Consider the following 12,521-nt stretch of genomic DNA (forward strand, 5'->3'; position numbering starts at 1 on the left):
TGGACTTGAACTATCTTCTTCTCTCTTAAGTAGATTGGTCAGAGTATTTTATCACAGCAATGGAAGAGTAATTAAGACACGTGACTATCTCTACATGTTTGAGAACTCTTGAGGTAACTTGGAATACAAATTGGTTACATAGTAAGAACACCTTTAGTACATGGTCATGCAGTACTAAAACTGAGCCTATGGCCTATACCAACGTGTGTGTGTGTGTGTGTGTGTGTGTGTGTGTGTGTGTGTGTGTGTGTGTGTGTGTGTGTATGTGTATATATATATGTGCTAACTTGAGAATGTGTATGCTGGTAATTACTGATATCAAACTGTTAAGGACTATGTAAAGCATGCTGGTTCATCATGCTGCTCTTAAATGATCATGTTTTATTATTACTACTTTATTTGTAGATATCCTGTACATAACTTGATAAAACTTAAAAAGAACTTTTGGCATTTTACATGCTGATATAAATGTAAGACATTAAAAGTTTCTCCTCAGTGTCACAGGGACAAAGATAATGTTAAAGGGAAACAGAATGGCATAGAACCTATTGTACAATGACTACAAATCAAAACAAGGTTCAGAAGAAGTGAACATAAGGAATATGAGTAGGTTTCTTTGTAATGTAACAAAAGTCAGAAAGCTTGCAGGACAAAGAAAGTTACTGCAAAGTTTAGGACTTGTTCAGTAGACCAGTCTGGCATTAAACTCAAGAGTCACCCCTGTCCCAGCAATCTACTACCCCCAGTACTGAGATTAAAAGGTATGTACCACTCCTGCCTGGCATATTAAATATTTTAAGGGTAGATTTTTATAGCTGTTTTTCAACAAATGAAAAGTTACTAAGAATTTTTGTGCTAAGACAAAATTAACTGTAAATGTATTTTAGCAATTTTCATACTAATTATTTTTACCTAACTGTGCTTCAACTACAAATAAGAAAATTCACAATTTTGTAATTGTGTCAGCTTACAGATACATGTCACTAAAAACAAAACAAAAAAACTGGATTCTGAGATATAACCCACACTAATGTGTTGGGTTATAATGTGTGGGTCTAATGTGTTGTCTGGAAATCAATCTGAGGACTGAAAGATATTTTTATTAAACTGTGGCCAGGCTTTGTATGGTGTACACCTTTAATGACAGCACTCAGAAACCAGAGGACAAGTAGATCTCTGTTAGCTTGAGGCCAACCAGGCCTATACAGTAAGTTCCAGGACATTCAGGGCTACAAAAATAAGACTCTGTCTCAGAAAACAAACAAACAAACAAAATATCCCCAAAATTCTGCATATTATAATTGCAGGTCTATAAATATATGTATACACACAAATATCCCCACATTTACATATATTATTACTCATAGGTAGACTCCTAGTCGATTTCCTTACTAAGATGACATCAAGCATATGTTTGTATTAGTACACTTATAAGAAGAGACATGGATTAGCATTAAAAAGATGTTAAGAAACTATACAAAGTGTTGCTATTAACAATTTGACATAGCCCCTGTCTTCTTTCTCAGCAACTGTCTTTGCCCTCTGAGTCTTTTCACTGGCTCCATAATATATCCTTTTTGCTTGTGTTGTGTTTTTGAAACAGTCTCACTATGTATACCAAGCTGGCCTCAAGCTCAGACAGGCTTTCTTGCTCCTGTCTCACTTTCTCGCTACAGGATCTCATGGTCTAGCTCTGGCTGGCCAGAAACTCCCTATGTAGACAGACCAGGCAGGCCAACAGCTTGCTCCTGTCTCTGATGCCCAGGTGCAGAATGCTGGGACTACAGGTTTGCACCATCACAATCTATGCAACACTCTATGCACTCAGTAATGTTCTTTAGCAGCTGTACAAGACTCTGTTAGAACAGAGCTTAAAGAGCGAGACAGCTGATGGGCGGAAAGGGTAAAGCATGGTCTAGATGAAGAAAATGGGTCACCACTTTCCATCTTTCTACCTCTTCTATTGAAAGTACATAACATTACTGTGTGTGTGTGTGTGTGTGTGTGCGCGCGCGCGTGCGCGCGCTTGCTTGCTTGTATAGACCTATATTGTGTGTATGCTGGCATGTCATGCTTGCCATAGTATTCGTGTGAAGGTCAGGGAGATTTGTGGACTTGATTCTCCCCTTCATGGAGATTCTGGAACTCAAATGTAGGCTGCCAGGCTTGGGTATCAAGTACCTTTATCCTGAGCCTTTCACTGGCTTTTGTTCATTTATTTTGTTTTTGTGACACAGGTTCTCACTAACTAGTCATGGTTGTCCTAGAACTCACTATGTAGACCAGGCTGTCCTAGATCTGTATCTCTGCCTCCCTAATGCTGGGATTAAATGCATGGACCACTATACTCAGTCCTCAAACTATATTCTTTATAAAAACAAGTTGTCCCCAAACTTTCACTGAGAAATATTTAAAGAAAACCTTCATTTACCTGTGCATAGTGGAGCACACCTTAATCTCTGCAATTGGAGGCAGAGACAAGTGGATCTCTGAGTTCAAGGCTAGCTTGGACTACAGAGTGAATTCCTGGACAGCCATGGCAACACAGAGAAGCCTTGATTGTAAAATCCAACCAACCAACCAAAAAAAAAAAAAAAAACCAAAACCAAACCAACAACAAATCTTATCAAAACAAACCAACAAGCTTCATATAAAAGAAACAATTCTTCCGCCAGTCATATATTCTATACCTCTTTGTATTATTTTAAGAAATAATTGCAGAAAGACACATTCAAGCTAAACAATTAACACCACCTTTTAGTCTGTAGTTCTGACTGCCCAAATGAAATCTAGATGGGCACAAATATTAGTGATTCAGAAAGTAATCTTTGTTTCTGAGAAATAAAACAGTAAAGAAGTAGATGTTTAATACAAATCAAGTAAAAGTAAAAAACAGATTAGCCACAAATCACTTTGAATGAAGAGAGTTTTGTAATATTCTTCCTCTGTAGATAAAGCTACAACTATGTTATAAAATAACTTTTGATTATACTGCCCTGCTACACAGTTGAACTTTCTGTAAAGATACAAATTTCCTCTATCCCTGCAGAACAATACATTAGTCAATACACATGTGACTACTGAAAAACATTTCAATATTTAATTATATTAATTTGAACTAAAACAACCAAAAGGCTACTGACTACTATACTGGACAGTAATTATGGATTTCATACACTTGATTATAAGTATGTACAAAGTTAAATGAAGGCTACAGAATGAAAACCTAAAATCAAACAAACTTTGGCTCTACTGCCTTCAAACTATAATAATTTATTTAATTACATTATTAGATCTTATACAGGCTAATAGGTCTTTGCACATGGCACAACTAAAATACTACACTGTAAATACAGATATACAAAGGAATACACAGATGTATTTTCTTCATAAACTGCAATGAAATTCTCAGCATTCAATTTTAGTTGGGTAACTCGAGAATTTAATTCAGCAACCATGCAAAAATAACACTAATTTCAACTTCACAAATAACAATTTAAACCAATTTAAGTAAACACCATTCCCAACCTTTTTGTATTTTTAAGTTTTAAAACCTATTTTCACCAACTGCCACTCCAGAAAATAACCTTTTACATTATTTTATAAGTAACAAAAATTCAAATGATTCATCAATAATGAAATCATAAAGTCTATAAGTAAGTAAACAGTGTAAGACAATTAAAAATTATAAACCTGGTCTTTTATACCATGTGTAACTTTACTGGGACAATAAAAATTAAGTACTTCATTGTAGAGTGTATCTCTATAGTCAAGGTTACCTTTTTAAAGTTAAATATGTCTACCACAATATATCATTCATTGATAAACAACTAATTTTCAGAAATCCCTAAAAGAACACAGAGAGAATGTCTTTCTATTCCCAGAAAGTAAAATAATTAATGACTACCATCACTAGTTCAAGTACAGGTGAGAGAAAACAGTTCCCTAAAAAAATGTATAGATTCCTGGAAAAACCTGACTGTTGTTTTAACTTGCATTTTCATGTATCAGCTTTTTTGATCTTGTAGATGTGCACTGCTTGTATTTAGCAAACTTAAAGAATACAATGACAGTGGAAACATTCTTACCTTTATTTGACTTTGATGGCTTATTCTTAAGAGACTTAAGGGAACTTCGTGATTTTTCCTCTCTGTCTTTAATTAGCTTCTGGACATCATCCAGCGATAGTTTTTGCAGAACGACTACAGGCTTAGCTCCTTTGTTTAGGTCTTCAACTAATCCCATTTTTTCTACCTTGTCCTTCTGCTCCCCTTTCATGTCCATCTTCTTAGTTTCCTGAGTTATGTTGCCATCTTTATCCCTCTTGATTTTTGGAATGACGAAATTTTTCAATGCACTAGACCTCCCCCCCAACAAATAGCTTGGAAATTCAGCCTTATTATCAGTGTGCGCTTTATTACTGTCTACTTTACTTCTGTTACCCTCTGTCCTTTTGTCATCTTTACTATTTGGTGACTTAAAACCAGGTCTTGATTTATTAGTATCTCCTTGTTTTACACGAGGACTGTCTGGTCTTGATTTTTGTTCCCCAGAAGGTCTGTCCCGTGAGTCCCCTGATTCATGCCTGTGTTTTCTTTCTAGCTTTTCAGTTTTTGAACCATCTGATTTAGTGCTATGTTCATTTCTACTAGAAGATCTCAATGTTTCTGGTCTTCGAACCCTTGACTGATCACCCCGATGTCGTTCTGACTCACCCCTGTCATCTGACTTTTGTTTACTATCATGGTCACGTCTTAGGGACTCTGATCGCCCATCAGGTCTCTGCTTTAAGGCCTCAGCTCTTTCTGATTTTAAGCGAGATGAGTCAGATTTGATATCCTGTTTATGCTTAGACACATCGGGTTTCTTCTCTGTTGATGGCTTTCCAGAATCCTTCCTATTTTCGTGCCTATGTTTTGGGGTTTCAGGCCGGCCTTCACCTTTCTGCTTTGGAGTTTCGGGCCGGCCTTCACTCTTTTGCTTCGGAGTCTCAGGTCGTCCATCACCCTTCTGTTTTGGGGTTTCAGGCCGGCCTTCACTCTTTTGCTTTGGGGTTTCAGGCCGGCTTTCAGCTTTCTGCTTTGGGGTTTCAGGTCTTGCCTTTGTGTTTTCTGACCTGGTGTTGTTTTGTTTGTTGTCATTTGGTTTTGTGTCACACAGTCTATTTTCATTCTGTTTAGGCTCAACTACAGCACTCTCACTCTGTTTGGACTCTGTCGTTTTATTCTCACTCTGCTTAAGTTCTTCTGTCTGGGTCTCAGTTTTGGTTTCTAACTTACTTTCATTTGACTTTGACTCCCCCAGTTGGTTTTCATTTGGTTTAGATTCTGATAACCTACTTTCATTTTGTTTCATTTCACTTTTTGAAAGCTCAGGATCAGATTTGTTTTTAGGAGTCTCGGGATGGTTTTCTGGTATAGACTTAAGACTTCCAACACTATCTTCCTGAAGAACAGAAATGGGTGCATCATTACACTGTTTGGTTTCTTCAGGCTTTTTTATGTTGTCTGAATCCTGAGTTAGAGAAGCCTGAGAGTCCGCTCTTCCTGCCTGATGAAGGTCAATGCTAACCATTAATGCTGGCCTTGACCCATTTCCCGTGGAACCCGTCTCCTGAGAAGCTGGTCTGTTACCTCCTGTAGCACCCCCAGCCTCCTGTGGGTAAGAATCTTGTTTTCTTTTTTTCAAAGGCTTATCTGAAATGTAAAGATAAATATTCAATATCAGTAACAGACACATTCTTATCTTACTAAAAACAATTTTAATAGAAACCTTTCCCCATGTATTGAATACAAATTTACGTATGCAGATATAAAACAGCAAGGATGACTACTTTTAAAACTTAAGTTTTGAGAAGATATATATGACACTTACTGAACTTTACAGAGAATCAAAAAAGAATTCAATAGCATTTTTGAGAATATAAGTAAAGGAATACAAATGAATAAAGCTTTTAACACTCACACACATGAATTTAGGTTTAGATAAGACATAAGTTGTTCTGATAAGACTAGCTATTAGCCACATATTTTCACTTAAGATCATTTTAATTCTTAAAACAATTAAGAGTCCTAAATCTGCCAAATTTAAGTGGAAATACATCTTTTTTTTTCTTTTTTCTTTTTTTTGGAGCTGGGGACCAAACCCAGGGTTCTACCACTAAGCTAAATCCCCAACCCCAGAAACACATCTTTTAGTACATGCAAAACACGAAATAGAAAGGAATAAAACTAAAAAGTAGATATAAGTTATATTACTGAAAAAAGGCAAATGATAGGAAACTAAGGAAACACTGAGTTTGCCCTTATACCTTAATGTAGCATTCTCCCTCTCCAGGTGTTAATAGCACATGCAGAATTGAAAAGCTAACATCCAATGAAGTAAAACGGAATGGGGAAGCTATATTATGGGCATACTCAGAAGCACAGAACAGGTATATTTTAACCTGGACTAGTACTTACAGTATAGCCCAGAGTGGCCTGAACTCTGGGTCCACCTGCCTTAGTTTCCTGTGTGGGAGATTATAAGTAGGTGTTTGACCTTGGTTTTTGCAACTTCAATGGACAAAAATGTCTTTAGGCTTTTGATTCTAGTAGTTTATATCATCAAGCACACGGGAAAAAAGAACTACAGTACTCTGAAATATAATGGTGCACGTATACTAACACAAATCTGATAGGCTGGGAAGCACTGTTTTAAAAAGCAGTTTTAAAAGTTTCTATGTCTGTTTGATTCTATTTTTAACTCAGAAGATTTCTGGTTCACTGTCTATGAACTGAATCTCTAGTTCTTAAGAAAAGTTAGATTTATATTACTTTGTGGATTTTATGTATTCAATTTATTCGCCAAATTTCTTGATTATGTTTTAAAAGTCCTTATTAGTTCCTTTATAAGAAGAATTTCTAGGTTCTCTGATAATATCCATTAATGGAATATATCACTTAAGGAAAACAGTATCACAAGGTTAAAACTTCAAGGTGATCGGTGGAAAAAAAAATCACTGTAATGGAATAAATCATGAAAATATTTTTATTTACCATTGTTTTATTCTAATTTAAAGTCTAATCGAATACAATGAAAATGTCTCAGAGTTAGAATGCTTGCCTAGGATGTAGGAGATCATGAGCTTCATCTCCAGGATCCTGAAACATGTAATGTACTCTTTCTGTTACACAGAAGTCAAGCCCATAGTCACACAAGCTACACTTCTAAAACAATAATAAAATGTTATAACTGTTACCATTACACTGTTTTCCCAAGTACCAAATACCCTTTCAGATAAGAGTATATATGAAGCCTTTTACATCAATGCCTAAGGAAAAAAACTCTTAGAATACAAAAATTATGTTTACAGAATCCCTTTAAAATACTGCCACGAAATTTTTAATCCTGCCACGAAGCACACAAAACAATTACTACATGAACCAACAGAATCTCTTATTAAGCTTAACTTTTAAACCTTCATGACAAAAACAGAAGCGTTAAGCCTTCTATATTTTCAAGGCAGCAGGCTTTGGAAATGTCATTAAAATAGTAACCTCCATAAACATCAAAACTGATAAAATTAATCCTGCCCATCTGGGATTTTGTTAAATCTGTGGCTCATTCTTTTACACACACACACACACACACACACACACACACACACACACACACACACACACACACACACCCCTCTACCACCACCACCGAACAAAAACCCAACACATATTTTGGAACTAAACATTAGCTTAGCAGGTGGACCTTTAAAAAATTAAAAAAAAAAAACCACTTAAAATGTTTTATGGATTATTAATGTCATTCAAATTTACCTTTTGTTAAAAACAAAATTTTGGCAATAAGCCATTTCAAAGAAATTTATTAAAACTACAGAATCTGTGAACTGTAACAAAAAAGATAAATTATATATAAGCAATAGAGTAAGACTAAGAAAGATCTTACTTTTTCTAGCATATAATAAAAATCCTGCAGGTACAAAGTTTTAAGTCAACCCTTTGTCCCTTTTCTGTCTGTCCCCCCTCTTCCCTCTGATGCTGGTCTCAAACTTTTCATCGTTCTGCCTCGCCTGCTGGAAATTACAGTTATGGACCACCAAACCAGGTCTGAAAACTAGCAAAAAAGTATCATTGTTGCAGGGAATTTTCCGGTTTTAGGGCCTGATCCTTTCTCCCGTAGGTTTATCCCTGTAAAGCAGCTCTGAGTGTGGGCAGCGCTCTGTTGCCCACTGTTCTGTGTGTCACTACAGCAAGCCCATTACCTGCCCATCTGTAAAGACTAATTTTACTACTCGGACACCGAGTACCTTTAATTGTTCTTCAGAACCAGGCATCTTACAGTAGCTATCAGAATTCACCATACTTCTGAAGAAAATGTATACAAAGGGAAATTTCAAAACCATCGTGTCACCGAATTGTGAATATTTTGAAAATAAGACCAAACCTTTAAAAACTCCAGCTTCTCAGGCTTATAAAAAACACATTTTAACAGTTACTAAATATACTTTAAGTAAAACCTAAAACCACTTACGGCAGAGTACACAGTAGCCACCAGGACAAATGACAATGTTCCACACCTAAACAACGGCACGGCCAGGCGGCTCACTGCTCTACTCTCATCTCAAAGAGCAGTGCCATTATTTCAAAAAGCAGTAGGTAATGCAGTTTCACTACCCCTTATCTGAACTGCTTGGGGCTGAAGCATTTCTGATTTTGAATTTTTCAGACTTTGAAATATTTTCATGTACTTTATTAGCTGAACATCCTAAATCTCAAAATATAAAATTCAAAATGTTCTGGAAACTGTAAATTTGATGCTTAATAAGTATTTTTTTTTGCATCTAAAAGAATGTTATCATTTTATTTATTTTTAATTAATTAATTTTTATCAGATATTTTAAGATTTACACTTTAAATGTTATTCGCTTTCATGTTTCCCATCCATAAGCCCCCTATCCCATCCCCCTCCCCTTCTTCTATAAGGGTGTTCCCCCTCCCCAACCCCACCTCACGCCCCCTTGCCGCAACATTCCCCTACACTGGAGATCCAGCCTTGTCAGGACCAAGGGCTTCTCCTTCCATTGGTGCTCCACAAGGCCATCCTCTGCTACATAAGCAGTGCTTAGTAAGTTTTATATGCAAGAACATTCTAGATTTTTGGGGGTTAAAAACCCAAAGATGCTCTATCTATACTTCACTTTTATAAGGGCCACAGTCTGAACATCTTGACATATAAAATGGTAGGAAACTTGGCTATTTCTTACATTTGCTTATACGGAAAACAGACCTAGGGAAAAGATAAGTTGCAGAAAGGTAAACCAAGGAATAAAAAGGAAGCAGGAGTGAGTATTCAGCACATGAAAAACCGGTACAAATCTGAGAGGTCATCCTAGAAGCAAAACGGAGTTGTTAAAATCAATGTATCCAATTACAGATGATACAAGTATGAGCAAGACAGATGAAAAGAAACTAAATTTTGGAACAGTGTAGCAGGTTGCAATTAGTTTGTCACTGTATATTTTTATGAATGTCCAAAGTACATAAATACCCAGCAGACAGAAAAAGAGTTCGTCTATGTGTGGAACCAGGTAATAATATAAAGGTATAATCTAGGTAAAATATCTAAGACTAACCTTTTTTTTAAAAAAAAATTTACAGTTATCAGCTTTTATTCTTACTTATGAGATATAAATAAATTAGTCTCTGTTTTTTGACAAAAATCTTGCTCCATAACAAATAAATGTCCCGGCAAACAACTTAGACACTAGAAAGGGTACACAGTAACATTAGACCAGACAAATAGACCGTGTGCTCCTTGTTCCTAGTGATACATCAAAAGTTCTCAGAGCCGTAATCTAGAACACATTCAAAGTCAAAATAACGGTAAGAAACAGTGAATTAATTTCAAGTATCGCATATTTTCAGGGCTCACTTGTCAAAACCGTCCCTTCAGAAGAATAACACTTTTATTTACAGTCTTACCTCTAACTTTGGAATATCTTAATAATTCTAGGTAGAATTGTCATCAGAAAACAACTTAAAAATGACAACTGTGAAATGAAGTTAGTAGCCTACTTAGTCCTTAGTCACAGGATATGCATGAACCTTCATTAAAATGGTGTAGTAGCTTTGTCCTCTGAGTTTCAGTTCATTTGTTTTAGCCATAGAATCAGATTATGGAGATAACTCAAAGGAAAATGCATATTACAATTTTCTGCAGGAGTAATCAATTCTAATTGCTTTGTTTTATTCTCCCATGGAAGTTAAGAATATAAAGTAAATATATTAATAGGCGAATCCTACCTAGTATAATTACCTTTATTTTTCACTCGTTTTAAAAAATATATGTATGCACATTTTGCTTGCATAGTGTCTGTGTACACAAGTCTGTCAAAGTCAGCAGCAGGCACAGATTCCCTGAACTAGCTTTATGGAGGGCTACGTGAGCCGCATGTGGGGACTGGACTCTGCAAGAACACATTGGACTGCTGAGCCATTCTCTAGCTCCTTTTAGTTTTGTTTATGTCTGTGTGTTCACATGTGTACAGGTGCCTGCAGGGAGAGAAGGAGGCATCGGATCCCCTAGAGCTGTAGTGCATTTGTGCGTGCTAAGAACCAAACTCCAGTCCTCTGCCAGAATAGAATGTGCTCTTTTTATCCGCAGACTCATTCGTTAAGCCCCTCACTCCACTTTGAAAAGTAAAATCTCAGATTCAACAAATGTGATGATATAAAAAGGGTTTGCCATCTTTTTCTGCTTTTGTTCCTATCAACAATTACTAAAAATCATTTAAACAATCCCCCAGAACAGAATCTGCCATAACAAAGATTAAACATTACACAGAAATTAAGTTCTCTACACTACTACTATTTTTGGTCAGCCAATCACAATTTTGAACATTTGTTGCAAAAATCATCGCAGTAATTACAAATTTTGTGTACACCAATATTATCAAGGAGTGCTTAATAAGGTAACACACACACACTTTTACAGTCAGAGAGTACGGTATATATGACAACTGATATTGAAACCCATATTACGAACCAGAGTAAAAGAGAGTCAGCAGCCCTTTCTCTTTAACAAAGGTTTATGACCGAAACAGACTCCAGTTCTCTAACCAGGGAAATAAAGAACTTATGGCTTCTATTTAAGATTTACACTGCAAACGTTATCGTATAACAATTTATAAATATATACCATTTGTTCTTAAAATGGTAAAAATTCATCATGACAGGAGAGTTTGCTCAAACCTTTAGCATATTTCATAGAATACAGCTATTTAGTCACGGACCTGTCACATAGCAGATTGGCAAAAATGACCTTCATTCAGTATCAAGAAATAAAGTAAACCGCAAAGCATGCTTTAAGTTTCGATAATCGAATGTACACATATAAAGATATCAAATTCATAAATTTGTAAATTATATTTGTATTTTCAGCAATTCCTGTATTTGCTTAAAACTTTTAAGGGATTCTGTTCCTAGCATTTACCAAATAAGTACTAGAGATTTACTTGTATTTCATTGTGAAGGATGAAGTAAGCCTACAAGCTAATAATATAGGTATACCTTCAAACTGTGCGCTTCTATATACTAGTCTGATAAAAGGGAACACTTAACTACACTCATCATGAAAAGATTTTTGATCCTCAGGGTTTAGTATTTAATATTAGCTTAAAAACTTTCAAAATTTATTCTAAAAATCTTTGTATTATCAAAATAGAAGAAACTTAAACAAAATGAAATTTGCAATTGTTTACTAAGCACACATGGAAATTCTCAGGTATACTCCCTTCGTGTCATCATTTTATTAGTTATATATACAGGGTCTCGCTCTGTAGCTCACGCTGGCAGCAAACTCACAAAGCACAGCCTGGCTTTCATCTTACAGCAACCCTCTGGCTTCTGCCTCCCAAACAGTGAAATTACAGCTACCAACCATCACCCCTGGTAACGAACATTAATCCAACTGGTAATGAACCTTGTTCTGGCAGAAAAAAATTGATGATGTCATGTAAAGGAGTTGAGGCTTGGCACCATGAAGAAGGCCTATGAGAGGCTATAGATGAAGCCGAGTTGGAGCAGAAGACACCAGCATATTGGAGATGCCAGTACCATAAGATCATCAGCAAGAACAGCAGCAGCAGCGGAGTGGATCAACCTGAGCTGAGAGTGCTACAGAGGGCAGAGCTGGAGAAGTGACAACACTTCTCCACAAAATCATGTGTGGATCTCAGACACTGAAACAAGAACATTGAAGTTGCCTTGGAAACCCCAAGATGTTTGAGATGCCAGAGTCCTGGAATATCTGCTGAGGAAAGCTGCTAACAGGGAGTGGAACCAGTGCAGGAGAAAGAACTTTGTTGCAGTCAACACAGATGAAAAAGGAGTGGAGATCTGAAGACTGCTTAGACATCAGACATGACATGCAGAGTTTGGAGTTTGCCCAGCTGGTTTCCTGACCTGCTTTGGGGATTACAGTTAAGTGATTAGATGAATCCCAGAAGAGACCTTGACCTTGGACTG

General features: G+C 36.4%; 1 protein-coding gene across 7 annotated transcripts in view; it reads right to left on the reverse strand.

Annotated features, from left to right (window-relative positions):
* Nucleotides 1–12,521, reverse strand: part of Nipbl (NIPBL, cohesin loading factor) — a 188,166-nt gene that overhangs the window by 60,198 nt on the left and 115,447 nt on the right. For all 7 annotated transcript variants that reach the window (XR_010063589.1, NM_001427697.1, NM_001427698.1 and 4 more), the window contains one exon: nucleotides 4,089–5,696. Coding sequence is in view for 6 of the 7 variants with exons in the window: in NM_001427697.1 (NP_001414626.1) it covers nucleotides 4,089–5,696 (1,608 nt within the window). In the remaining variant the exon portion in view is untranslated. The remainder of the gene's footprint in view (nucleotides 1–4,088; nucleotides 5,697–12,521) is intronic.

This window comes from Rattus norvegicus, chromosome 2 (genome assembly GCF_036323735.1).
Source record: "Rattus norvegicus strain BN/NHsdMcwi chromosome 2, GRCr8, whole genome shotgun sequence".
NCBI classification, from domain to species: domain Eukaryota; kingdom Metazoa; phylum Chordata; class Mammalia; order Rodentia; family Muridae; genus Rattus; species Rattus norvegicus.